We start from the raw sequence: 14,367 nt of genomic DNA, 5'->3' as shown, positions 1-14,367 counted from the left end.
TTTTTGTGCTATTTTTCACTCCTCTTTGCACATCAGTATAATATAGTACTTATTATTATCTGTAGATCTATCATATGGTAGTGCTTAATCATGTTCCAAATGAAAACAATTGGAAAAATCAACTGCAGTCAATGACAGTCTTACTGTTGACAATGACAGAAGTCTGTTTTAAAATTCTGCATGAAAAAACTAAGCATGAACATTCTCAGAAGATAAAAGTTCTGGGAGAGCCTTTCAGGGATTCAATCTTTATGCTAGTTTAGTAACTTACATTCTTTATTGTCATGTGTAATGCAAAACATTTTTAGTCTACGAAGTAACCAACAACTTAATGGCTGCATCCAGATGAGTGCGGAGGTTTGGCTCCCCAGGGACAAGTAGCAATGACATACCTTATGCCATTGTTGCTTGTCCCTGGGGAAAGCCCATGCCATGCATACTTTGGCACATGGCAAGTTACCCCGGGTGGGGTAGAGGAGGCTGGGGCTAGCACTGGGATGGCCCCAGCAGCCTTACCTAGGGTCCTGGAGGCCTAGGGTCCTGGCGGCAGCAGCGGCGATTCTGCTGTGTGGAGCCTGGCCAGAAGCCACAGAGTGGTTCTGGGTGGCTTGGCTCTGCTTCTGAGTGATACGCGCTGTCTGTGTGTGCACTGCTCTGCTTTTTTCTCCCTGTGGGTTTTTTTGACCCTTGGCTATCCAGGGGTCAAAAACCCCATGGGAAAAAAAGTAAAGCAGCACGCAGATGGGCAGCGCTTCCTTGCAGTGCAGAGAACATCTAAATGTGTGGTATGTAGCAGTGCAGACATGTTTGCGGTGCCACATAATGCACAGCTGTGCTCATCTGGATGTGGCCAGCTTGTTATGTTCTTGGAAACTTCATATGTCCCTAAGTTAGGTGAACAATAATATTTGAAGCAAAAGTTTACCCATATCCCATATTTCAGGAATCAATAGCCTATGGCTCATTGGCCAGATCTGGCTTGTAAAAAAATTGAATCTGAGCTCTCTGCAGCCAATGGGACACCTGTAAATTTGCATCCTAATTTACCCCTTTGTAACCTGTTCCTGTGCCTATACTTGAAATTTATTCATAGGTGAGATTAATAACTAAATTAAAGGTTTAACTCATTTGCTTTCATTCTGCTGTAATTTAAAAGTCATTGCAAAAATATCATTGCAAAATATCTTAAGATGCATCTTAATGCAAATTATATTCAAAGTCCCATGTAGGGCTAACTAACTTACCCACAAAATGACTTCTTAGAGATGACACAATATACAATATGTGAATATCAGTCCCAAACCCCATTTGCTCAAATTCAAACTTCACCATTCTCTCTTCTACTGCCTTAATCTCTTCCACTACATACCATTCAGGTTTTTGACAAAATAACTAATCCCATTATCTGACTCTTTAGTCATGGAGAAACTAATGAATTCAATCTTAATACTGTCACTTTATCCCTCAGTAAGCCCTATTTAATCCCTCAGCTCAAAAAAGCATCCACAGGCTCATTTAGCATTCAACATACAGAACTCCAAATCACTGATATGGGACTACTTGTGCATATAACTACGATTCTACCTGAATAAAGGTTACAGAATCCAATCCTCAGTGTAGTAATCATGTCAACTTACATTTCAGATTATTGCTAGACCTTGGGCGAATGCGTCCCAGAGAACCAGGCAGCAAAATGATATCTTCCACATTAGTCAAATAGTTACTCAAAAATTCAGTCCTTTCACAAGTGGTATCCTCCATTCCTGTGTAAGGGGAATAAATTCCTTTACTAAGCAGGATTTTATATTGAAAAAAACCCATATTTCCTAAAGCACAGGCATCAAGCTCAGCCTATACGCAGCAGTTTCAAAAATAAGGTGCATTTTTTTTTCTTCCCAATTATCCGTATCCTCTTTCCTGTGGAATTAATCCAGTCTCAATTCTACAGAAAAGACTGCAAGGTCACATGAATTTTCAAGAGTAGTCACTGGAAATATTCCACTTGCTAAGGACACATCAGCTACTTTCACTGTTTTTCAGTTTTTAAGCTATCAAAACCCTTTTAGCTAATAGGTTGTTAATGGAAGCACTTATCACCAACATTAGATACTGTTATGGAAACAAATTATAGTTGGTCTTTGCATCTGCTTGCACAAAAGAAATGCCGATGTCAGAGCAGTAATACTAATTCTTTGCATACAAGGAACTCTGACACACTGACATTAACTCTGAACATACAGAAGAATCAAAGGCAGTTCCTTGTTTCATAAAGTGATTTTGACAACTTGTTTAAAAAGGACACAAAAAATAATGTCTTTTGTTCTAAGCCAGCTGGCAGCAGAGTGAACAGTTGTTACTATCAGAGTTATCTTGTGGCCTGCAAAAATGTATTGATGTTGCTTGCCTAATTCTCCACAACCACTGTAGTTATCAAGACCATCTGCTATGAGGGAAACAGTAGTGCGTAAGCAGTCCAGAAAATTCTTGGGAGTGCTTTGGAGATAACTTTTTGATACAGATGGTACAGAGGGCCAACTAAGGCGAAAGCTCTTCTTGACTTGTTGCTTACAAACAGGGAGGAACTTGGTGAGAATATGAAGGTGGAAGGTGACAGTGACAATCAGTCTCCCATTTCCCACACCACTGTCATTAATAAGCTGAGGAAATACTAACTAAACAAATGTATTGCAAGGTGGAGGCAGATCATTATGTGCAAGTCACTAGCAGCTCAATGTCTAGCTGGAAGGCAGTATCAAGAGGATTCTCCAGGGACCTGTTTCACCTGACTTCAGACTAACACAGCTAGCTATCTGTCTTCAGTATTAACTTCTCCATTAATGGTTTGGATGTTGTGATCAAATGCATGCTTAGCAAATTTGCAGATGACGCCAGGTTGGGTGGAGTTGCAGACACTCTGGAGGTTAGGGCTAGGGTCCAGAATGACCTGGATGGACTAGACAAATGGACCACAATCAAATACGAAGTCCTGCACTTGGGATGGAATAACTGCATGCACAAGTACAGACTCAGGAATGACTGGCTGGGCTGCAATCCTGGCTGGGCTACAATACTGGGGGTTACAGTAGACCCAGGGAGTGCATCCAGATGGGTGCACATGTGGTTTGTGGTGCCGCAGACCCGTTTGCACTACCTCAGGTAAGGCTGCTGGCGCCAGCCCACATGCTGGCCCCAGCCTCCCCTACCTCACCCAAGGCAACTTGCCATACACCAGAGCATACAGGAGGGACAACTGGGGACAACTAGCAGCTGTCTAACTTCTAAGCAGCTGGGGACTGCACTCTGCATGGGCTATGCCAGCAGGAGCTGCTTGCTCCAGGGGTGGCACTAGTACAAGCCACAGAGCCCTGGGCCACCCTCACCATACACTACTGCATCACTCCATGGGCTCTCCTGGCACCAAAGGATGCACCCCTGGGACAGGAGCAGGAAGCAAAAGCTTATGCATGGGGGACCCTAGAGACCCCAGCTGCTGCAGCAGCAGCCAGAAAGATAAGGGAGCAGTGGCTGTGTAGGAGTCCAGGGACCACGTTAGCATCTCGTGAGCCACATATAGCCCCCAGACCACCTGCTTGAACAGCCCTGAAGTAGACTACAAACTGAATATAAACCAACAGTGTATTCTTGTTGCAAAAAAGCCAGCAGCATTGACTGGGTTGCATTAATAGGAGTATCACTTGTAAATCAAAGAGAGTGATTCTTCCACTCAATTTGGCACTATGAGGTCTCACCTGGAATACTATGTCCAATTTTGGGCCCCACACTTAAAGAAGAATGTGGACAGTTTGGAAAGAGTCCAGCAGAGAGCAACAGAAATGATCAGGGGCCTGGGAAGCAAGACTGAACAAATTAGGTTTACTTATTCTGGACATGAGAAGACTGAGATGAATATTCAATAACAGTTTTCAAATATCTGACGGGCAATTACAGAACATGGAGATGAACTTTTATCTGTGGCTGTAAGGTACAGGATGGGGAGCAATGGCCTCAAGCTACAACAGTGGAAATTTAGGCTGGAGATTAGGAAGTGCTTTCTAACAATGAGGTGGTGAAGCATTGGAACAGGCTACCTAGAGGAACTGTGGAATCTCCATCCCTGGAAATTTTTCTGGGGTTTGTCAATTGTCACTATTAATTCTCATGTAAAATTCCTCTCAATTTCCAAGCAATAGAAACAGCTCTGTTCACTCCCCGATCTCACAAAAATGTATTGAAGGCTTTTTCTCCCTTATAACTTCCCCACAATTTCTCCGTACACTCTCCATAACCAGCTCAATCCAGTACCACGGAAACATATTGTTCCAAAATTCTACTCCTTTCCTCATTAAAGAAGGAGATAAGATTCCTTCTATTTAGACTGAGAAAGAGACACTCGAAGGGACATGTAACCCTTCCATACTTGATAGAAGAGAGCATACACTGAATTTAGATGTGGCACACAAAAAAAGAGTTAAGAATTCTGAATAAATATGTAAACATTTAACTAGATATTTAAAATGAGGAATTTTTGCAAAGATAAATCACCTGGCAAGTTAAATTCTGAGTCTACATCAGTTGATCATGTCTTTCTGAATAAGTATTTGAGAAGTGAAGCTAGTAATAAAGTATTTTTAATAAGACTTTGATTTAGATTTTGATCCAATAAAACACGTGTACACAACTAAGTCCTGTGCGGTTGTAGAAAGTACTCCAATAATGGTTTCTACATTGACAAACTGATAAAGGATAAACATAAAAGAATTTTTACCATGGTCACCAACAAAGATAACGTTGACACATCGATGTAATCTCAGCTGCTTCAGTCCATCCATTAGTTGTCCTACAATCTTGTCAATGTCTCTTAGAGGGTTTGTCATCTATACAAGTTGGCAGAAAAGAACAAAAGTTTATTCTATCATTGACTGCAGTGATCTCCTTTCCACTATTAGTGGAACTCCTTTACTGAAACTCTGGCAGAATAATTATTCAGATCAAGAGGAAGAGCCTTGGCTGGGCAGTTACACTTACATAATAGTCATAGCCTTTCCTATAGCCCTAGCCCGATTTCCTCAGGAGAAGGATACAAAGAGCCTTCTTCTGGGATACAGTAAGATAAATGCAAAAGATCATTGATCCTGTTCCTAGTCCTTCTCAAAGATACATTAACACTTGGTAACAGCAAGCCCATATTTCATATATAATAAAAACGCACATGATTTTGAGGATTGGCTTCTTTATGTACTTTACGAAGAGGATAGCTTTTCATTTTTTTGTAACATCAATCACAGTGTCAATATATGGATGTGAAACAGCTTCAGGCTTGTGGTTCACATGAAAATCCCAAGTCACCTATGAAGTGTACTGCAGGAAACATCTGGTATTGGAATGATTATCCTCAAGTAGTTTGAGTTTAAAGTAAGTAATAAGAAGAAACAAGGCATCCCTTCAACTTTATAACCAAGATTTCTAAAGGTTCCAATGACAACGATAGCAAGGTTTTCAGAAAGGCTGCCCAAGTCTTGCTGTTATAAATATGCTACAATTTCTTCATTGAATGTAATTTTTCATAAAAATCAAAATGTCCATAAGTAACAACTTTTGGTAGGAATAGAAGAGCATAACATATTTACCAGATGATACAAGAAAGATAAATAATGTAAAGTAGGCTTTCAAACATAGGAATATCGGAAAATTTAGGTGAACTACTTTGGCTAGATCAACCTGACAACTCTTCCAGAATCTCTCTGCCTGCCTGCCTACAGCACCTATGGAAGTTCATTATTTTCAGAATCTACATGCTGAGACAGGAAAATGTGACCCTTGTAAAGTCCTGGCATGGTTCAAGCTCAGGGAAAGAATGTTGTACATCATGAGATGTGACCCCAGCTGAGGCACGAGGACACAGCACTGCAAAACTCATGAAACACTATGGTAGCTCAGACTGAGTTTGAGATTTTGAATGGGATTGTTTTGATTCAGAAAATGTATCATTGTGTCTTACTTCAGTTTAGTGGAAGAGCTGAACATTCTGAATCAAAGTTTCTCAAAATTTTAATTCCACAAGAAGTTTTCCTATTTTGACCCCGTATCAAATCAAGACAAAAACAAATGTCAAAATATTGGATTCTCCCCATGGAATGGAAATTCCATTTTTCAATCCACTTTAATTATACCACATAAATCACTTACAGCCTTTTTCATTTAGCCTCCAGCTCATGGTTCTGGAACTGGGAAGGCTAAGAAACCCTCATGAATTTCAACCCTACAAACCCTCATGGATTTCATATGAATGTTTTCTTATGGGAACAGGTTACTGAAATGATGTTTCTCTTAGAAAAGAGCAACAGTACTTCCAGACATGGTACAGACCCATCAGTCACAGTACTTCTGCTTGAGTTCTATATCCACCAATTTAATGTCTGGGTCTGCAGAAATGTTTTTTACTCCTTAAAAACACAACAAATGAAGAAGTCCTTGCATTAAAAAAAAATCAGAAAACCAAACCATTTTCATATGACCACAGCTAGGAAAACTTAATCTAGTCTCCTCTCTGCCTCTTTATTTCATCAGGCTGTCTTTTAAAACCTCATGCTATCTATTCTTGTTCTGTCTTGCACTTAATTTCTTGCTCAAAAGTAAGATCTAATGTCTATGCTGACTGTAACACATTTCTGTAAGGAAGCTCTACATAGATATGCCATTTTCCTAAGACCATATCTTTGTCCAGAAGTAATCTCCAAGGAGTTATCAGTGAAAGAAAAGAAGTCTGGTGTATATCTTTTCTCAGATCACATGCTGATCTAGACTCTTTGGAAAATTGCATGGAAGCCTTCATCTTCCAGGACAGGCATGGATATCAGAGATGTCACCAAAATAAATAGTTGTTAGTGCTACAAAAATGTTGGGTTTGAAATTTGAAACATGTCAATTAACTCTACCAGGTACTGAGTTTTCATCCTGAAGAGCTACAGTAGCCTGCTGATGTTACATAGATGGAGGAAAGAATGTGACTATATAGTATTTGTCTTTAATTCCTAAGGACTAGTCTTGTGGTGCGCCCATGGCTCTTTATCGGCACCAAAAGTACTAAGCACGAGTGCTGTCTTGTAGAAGAATACGTTTTTGAAATTCACAGTTGGGTTTACACATAAAATTCTTTGAGTGTAAGAGCTTTGGATGAATTATACAGAGAAGAGAAGCAAGGGGGAAAGGAGAAGATGACTCAGGTTCTCATCATTTAGATGACTTGGAACATTTTATGTCAAAGGGGCATGATTTGGGTTGGGAAACAATTCAACTCCAGTATAATAAGGATATCATCCCCAATCAGTCCTGCCACTGGGTAGATTATGGACACTCAAAGTAGTGTGTGTAATTCAGGTGTCCTCAATTTCAGAGTGAATCTCATTGTCTGATTATTTTTAAAACTACATCTTAAAAAGTGGAAGTGAAAGCTACTGGGAAGAGTTTCTATTGCTTCTTTATAAATGAGTTGAATATGAAGATTTTTATTCAGATCCTAAAGGCGATGTTTATTTTTATACAATGAACTGAGTTACAATTTAGTCAGCTTATATATCCTTAAGTAGAAAGGAATGGAACAGGTTTACAGCCTCTCACAAGTTGTTGATTAATGGTAGGTAGAAAAAGTTTGTGCATTTAGGAATGTCTCATGAAAACATAGGCTTAAGCGCAATCATAAGGCTATATTGCCAACATAATGTTCAAAAATCATGAGTCAGGCTACCACATAGTCACAAGATTGGAGTTAAAACCATGATTTAAATATTTTGAAATTTTTCTTCGTCTTCTGGTTGTTGAACTTTTAGATTATACTCCAGTTACACTTTCCACTCTTCTTCATGACCATGAGAATGAGAAATTTCTTTTCATTCAAATAAATAAAACTGAGATTTTCACATAATCACTCCTAGAGCTTGGACTTTAAAAAAAAGGGGGGGGGGAGGGGAAGGGAGGGGGCACCATGTATTGCAGAACTCATGGTAAAATTGAAGGAGTTGGCAACACTGATAAAGTCTTCCCAGAGGTTTATTTTAAGATGTCAATGGGTTTTTAAAAGAATCCTAAAAAGGAGTTTTTCCTTAGAGTGAATGGAGTCTGAAATAGGAAGAACACTGTTCCCAGAAGACTCAAGCCATTCTGGCTGCTTTGTCTAAAGCAGGGCCTTCAAGTACTCTTATAGAAGGAACTTGAAGTTACAAAAGAGAAGCTACAGAAATGCCTCAAATGTGACAGTTCTGTCATAAAGTTTTGGCACAGAGGTAAACTTACTTTGTTCCGGCGGGATTCCACAGCATACTGATCCATTCTATGTGCTTTTCTTCTCCTTTTCTTTGGAGGTGCAACTGGTCTTTCCTGTCTCCTCTTAGGAGTAAGCTTTCTCTTAGGTCTCTTAGGCGGAGTAAGAGAGGAGCCATAACTACTCTCCTGTACTGGCGGAGAGAGATGTCTGAACTCAGAATAGCCTGTCTCAACTAACATCAGGTAGCAAAACTATAAGTGTCAGCTAATCTTGAAGCATGAAGAACTAGGCTTCTTCAATAACTTAGGAAAGGGTAAAGGGTCAATTTACGGTCTGTCTGCTCCTAAAGAGGGACCCACTAACTTGTACTTGAAAACAGAATTGCATATGCTCAAGCAAATAGCATAGAGCAAATGAAATTGGTATTTTAGAAGGAAGTAGGTGAGCCCTATTTTTATGAACATGTACTATAGAGTTATAGATATTTTTCTTCATCAAGCAAGTGTAATCTCACTACCAAGAGTATGAAATTGATACTGTAGCCATGTTAAAGAAAGATGGAGTATTTCATTTCTTGGTTACCTGTTCAAGGATCAATATCAGGTCAGTCAGAATTGCCTACAGCACAAAACTACCATATGTCATCCTCATTAGTTATCTTGGCCAACAAGGCAAAATTACACCAGTATGGAGACAGCATCTTAACACTTGCAGCAAGACATTTATTCAGGGCAGCCTGAGAGAAAGCTGTACTGCTGGCTGCCCTCTATCAGTTTTATGCATGAATTGAGGACCTTAGTCTCCAGAGCTGTCAATACATCGCCTGCCATAAGGAATACATTTCTGTATAAAAACAAATCAATGAGATAATGTTTACCAAAAAAAATTAAAAACTATGAAGAAACACTGAAAGAGTCCACTGTTCCTCAGCCCAACAAATTTCCATTTTCAAAGATATGCTACATTTTAAGGGCCAACAATAGGGTAGCTAATTCCTTGGGCCTCAGGTCATAAAGAGGCACACTCTTTTAAGCTCATAGAAATGGAAAATAGAAGGAGCCCACACCCCAGCTTTTGCCTGGGGCCTTTATGATCCAAGTCATTTCTGAGGATAGCAAAACATGGCTTGGTTTTGACATGCTGTGCACACCATTTGGAAAAGTGGTAAGCACCAGCAACTGCCGTGGACTTTATTGCTACTTCAGCATACAGAATAAAATGGAATGCACTGAATGGGATAGAGAAGCATCTGTAATTTACTTCTATTTATTAAGCTAGTTTCTTTAAGGTATTCAATCACAGAGTTGTGTAAATGGAGGGGTTAAAAAAAGTGTTACCATCTGCCATGCTGTATCATTGCTTCCAAGGCAAGCAGCTGGAAAGGAGATTCTAGTCCAGTCTTACTCGTCTCTCGCCAGAAAGGCATTTTAATAAAGCAGCACTGGTTTTCTTTTTAAGAAATTTCAAGCTTTGTGCAGTCCTGATGAGAGGAGCAGCAGGGAAAGGAAGGATTCTTGTTTTATGCTTTCCCTAAATAAACTCAGCCAGAGCTTAACAGTGCCAGAAAACTAATCTAGTGCAAGGCACCTAGATGTTTTGAACACATAGGATGGCTGTCTCAAGACAGCATGTTAGAGGAGCAGCAGGAACAGAGTTTAGTCATGATAGGCATTGCTGTCATGTATAGTAGTATGTATATTTTATATATTCAATCACTTTTTAAAATATTTTCTTTCCAAAAAGTTAGCTAGAAACAAGCCAAGGTTTCAGTAACCAGCCAATCCTTAGCCTTGCTTGAAAAGAATCAGGATAGGGTTATGGGAGGAAGAAACCCCTCCTGTCTCATAGAAAGGGCTATGACATCCCAAAAGGGTGGGAACTAGCCAGCCAAAGCTCTGCCTCTTGACCCAAGACAACCAACCCCTCAAAGTGTCACTGCAGAAGCATAGGATAGTGTACAGAACTGCAGAAATAACCAAGAGCAAGCATATATTTCAATCTCTCATCAACACACTCTGAAAAAAGAATGAAACACTCTAGCAAGCTTTCTTGCTCAAAGTGTGTTTTAGAAGGGTTCCACAAAAATTATTTTACATGTATCATGAACTCTGTTTATACCAAAACACATGATAACCAGAACACACAGCAAGTTGTTGTAATCAAAGATATGTGAAATCCTGTTTCTATTGAAGTCAGCTAGACAAATATTTTACCCAGAAAGTAGTTTTAATACAGTTTTATCCTAAATGTTAATGTGCCATACACTCAAACCAAGAGACTGTTGAGCACCTCTTGTGAGGTTCTGAGCACCATCAACTGAAGCAAGTGGAAGCTGAAGAGAACCAGCAATGAGCAGCATCAACCCTTCATGATCGTGCATACATACATAGTTTTAAAGTAATTTGGTGCCGTAAATTATAGTAAACATCCACGCTACACTGCCCAACATGCTACAAATCCTATGAAATTGCTTCCTGACCTAATGAGTATGAGGCAAGAAGAGTAGAAATTTCCACTGTTCAGAAAGTGAGGAGAGTGTCCTAATACAATGCACAACTCTCAAAGCCTTGTTTCCAGGCTTTGTTGTGGTGAACTGGGGAGGAGAAATAAACTGATTGTAACTATTCTAAGTGTCCTTGTGCTGCCAGCTTGGTACAAAAAAAGAATGATTTCATGCTGAGGTCAAGCTCCTATTACAAAGGAAGCGGCTCAGAGGGGTACCATTAAGGGCTTCATTTTCAGCTGATTTACATTAGGTTCAGAGTGCCTAGAAATTGTAAAAATAAAATTTTTTAAAAATTGAGAGAAACAACATAAAATGCCTTCTAGCTGCTTCCTCCTGAAATCATTCCCCTAACAAATCTTTACTGCTAATAGGTATTAGTGCACAGATACATTTATTTATTTAAATTAAGGTGTGAGCCTACTTCAAAGAATTACTGCAAACTTAAATCATACTAACTTTATTTTGTGGTTAGGAAAGTAGATTTAGGTTGCTATCCAGAAAAACTCTAAGGACAAGAAAGATTACTTTTTATAATTTTTCTATGAACAAATTTACTTCCTACATTACAGAGACTTAATAAACTACAAACTAGATCAATAGGTTAACAGTTTGATCCAACAAGATAATCAGTTCTAAATGATCAGGCTCAGAAACCCACAGCATCAGGCCATAAGTTAACTTTCTTAAGAGCCTGCAAAAGAGTCCATTAAGGGTACTGACTGCTGTTGTCCCCCTGCTTTACCTGTGGCAAGGTAGGATGCTTTCTGTGTCTTTGGGCAATATGCCTTGCCAGACAGAGTTGACAGTGTATGACAGAGTTGATTGTGTAGTTTTAAGAATAGGTTAGACAAGCACTTAGAGATGATCCTGGTGTAAGCAGGATCCTGGTGTAAGAGCTGGACCAGACGATCTCTGAAGTCATTTAGCCTTACTTTTATATAATTCTATGCCATACATTTTAGAATATATCCAGTGTAACATTCAAATTTCACTTTCAGTGGAAAAAAGTGAAGGTAATCACCATTCTGCAGGAAGCAATGATTTAAATATAACTATAAATCAAGATAAAAGTTAAACTTTCTTTTAATTTTTGGGGGAGTTTTGTTTGGTTTTTTTTACAAATTAAAATATGACCAATAAGGGTATGCGAAGCAGGTAGTATTCAATTTGGATTTGGATTCGGCCTGATTTGGGAGACAGCGATTCAATTTGCTGATTCAGAACACTGTCCTGATTTGACGCGGCTGAATCTGAATCTGAAGATTCGATTCTGATTCGGAGAATCATTGATTCAGGCATAGGCACAGATTTATATGTTTTTTCTACGAGCCTCGAGGTACTAGGCATGGCTTGTGAATGCTGAGATGGTGGAGCAGATGGAGCATCCCATGGGAGCGTGGGGGGTCCCCCACATGCTTGGAGACAGACCTGGAAGCGGACAGGAAGTACTTCCAGGTCCGCTGGAAAGCACACATGGGACCCCCCCTTCCCTGTGCCCACTCGGCTCAGCAATCACCCATGGGGAGACCCCGGGTGACTCCCCCCCCTCCCCAAACCCAGGAGGTACCAGTCACCGAGCCAGGGACGGATGGGGGTCCCCCACACGCTTAGCAGCAGACCCAAAAGTGGACCAGAAGTTCACCGAGCAAGTGGACTGGCTCCACAGCTGAGCAAGCTGCTCCTGGTACCTCGAGGTATGTAGAAAAAACATTAAAGCTGTGTCTATGGCCGAATCGTCAAATCTCTCTGAATCAATTCAGAGGCTTCCTATTCAATTTGGAGAGATTAATGGGTCTCATGATTAGATTTGGATTCGGGCTGAATCTCCTCCAAATCGAATCAGCGTCTGAAGCTTCACACAGCCCTAACGACCAATCCATGATAAAAAGTTATAGTTCAGAGCCCATGGAATTCTGGTGTTTAAAAGGTGGCTGTTTCCATAACATTAACTTGCATCTAAGCAAGTAAAGAAGGGAAAAAATCCTTCCCCCTTTCCCTAACATTTTCTGCCTCATACAAAAAAAATTTCAAAAGATAATTGGATTCAAGAATGCTAAATTTTGCTGTTACATCAACCCATTTCACACTTAAAGCTTTTGATAAGCAATACCTCCAACCATAATGCTACCTTTATGCTTTTCACCATTCATAACACACTGAAAGAAGATGAGTAGTTCTTAAAGTCAGATGAACCTGAGTTACAAAATCTAGTTTTAGACAGTTATTTGTAACATATGTGCAAATATTCCAGAGATGGAATGATTGATCCTTACACGGGAAAGAGAACCATACTAACCTCAGAACCAAAAGGACCAAATCTGTGGCCAGCTGCATCTGGTTGTTCAGAGTAGAAGGCATAGACGTATGGCCTGAAAGAAAGGTTTCATTCAGAATAGCTTTTCTTCGGCCAAAAAAAAAAAAGAAAAAACAGGTCAAATCAAGTCAACCTCTCAACTAGTTTGCCTTATGGAAAAAGCTGTTGCTCTGTCATATGTTTTCCACAATATCATTAAGCAATTAGTTGTTCCAGAACTACATGCAACATAAGAACACACGCTGGGAGGCACACAGGGTACTATCTGAGGAAGTACACTCTTCCTTAGTCCTGTCAGAGATCACGACCATAGCTCATGTGAACTATGCAGCCCACAGCATGTACAAACTTGTATACTCAAAAACAATTAAAATTTTGACATTTGCCCAAACCTCAGGAGGCAGTTTCTCCATTTACCTAAACGCTTGTTAAGCCACATCAACTAAAAAGGATAAAACAGCCCAAAGTAATCTGTGTAATGAAATGCTCCCCAATAACCAAAGAATATTCACATCACAGATTTGTTGAGGATAATTAAAATACTGTTGGTTAAAGCTAAGATCTAAAAAGAATAGCAATTCTGAATGCTGGCAAGATTAATTTTAACACTAACACTCTTAACCCGCTCATTTTAACACTATGACTATGAATTTTCATTTCTACCCAAGAGAACTTTTACAATCTTTGCAATCTCCTATGCCTGATAAAGGGTGCCTGTGCTCGAAAGAAAATAAGAATTTTTTTTTTGCAGGCTTCTAATTGGTCTAAGAAAAGATATCACCTCTGCCACAAGTTTTGATTCATTTTAACACTAACAATTTTTACACCATTGCTGCAGCTACTTTTACAGAGAAGAAAATTTAGATATTTATTCAAAAATAATAATAATAAATGAATTACCTTTCATTGTCTGGTAGTGTTAGCCACTGCAGTATTGTTAAAATTCTGCGTTCGTGAGGGATGACACTAGATCACAAAGAAGAAAAAAAGTCTAAGTACTGTTGTGTACACGAAGCACAAACATTAGTTCTACCATGAGCTGTTCCCAACAGGATAACAGCTTCTCACGTGACTGTCATTCTCTTTGTGCATATTGCACTTTCTTTATTTGTAATCAAATTAACATACCCTTTCTTACAACCTCAACTGTTTCACATTCCTGTAAGTCCATGCATAATACTCAAGAGGAAGTGCAATTAAACTTTGTTTGTCATTCAAGCAATGACCTAAGGCAAGAAATTCAATTGTCCACTTTCATAAATAGCAGGGAGTGAAGATCCATTCCTG

General features: G+C 39.5%; 1 protein-coding gene across 3 annotated transcripts in view; it reads right to left on the bottom strand.

The window, feature by feature from the left end:
* Positions 1-14,367, bottom strand: part of ENPP2 (ectonucleotide pyrophosphatase/phosphodiesterase 2) — a 119,307-nt gene that overhangs the window by 27,065 nt on the left and 77,875 nt on the right. For 2 of the 3 annotated variants that reach the window (XM_014603864.3, XM_006263351.3), the window contains exons 10-13: positions 13,981-14,046; positions 13,063-13,135; positions 4,766-4,874; positions 1,638-1,763 (exon numbers count right to left, since the gene is read on the bottom strand). In XM_014603864.3, coding sequence (XP_014459350.1) covers positions 1,638-1,763; positions 4,766-4,874; positions 13,063-13,135; positions 13,981-14,046 — 374 coding nt within the window. Of the gene's footprint in view, positions 1-1,637; positions 1,764-4,765; positions 4,875-8,289; positions 8,446-13,062; positions 13,136-13,980; positions 14,047-14,367 lie in introns of all 3 variants that reach the window. The other variant, XM_014603865.3, reaches the window with a different exon arrangement.

The sequence above is a fragment of the Alligator mississippiensis genome, chromosome 3 (assembly GCF_030867095.1).
Source record: "Alligator mississippiensis isolate rAllMis1 chromosome 3, rAllMis1, whole genome shotgun sequence".
NCBI classification, from domain to species: domain Eukaryota; kingdom Metazoa; phylum Chordata; order Crocodylia; family Alligatoridae; genus Alligator; species Alligator mississippiensis.
The sequence above is the reverse complement of the archived record's forward strand: the minus strand, read 5'-3'. Positions and strand labels throughout refer to the sequence as shown.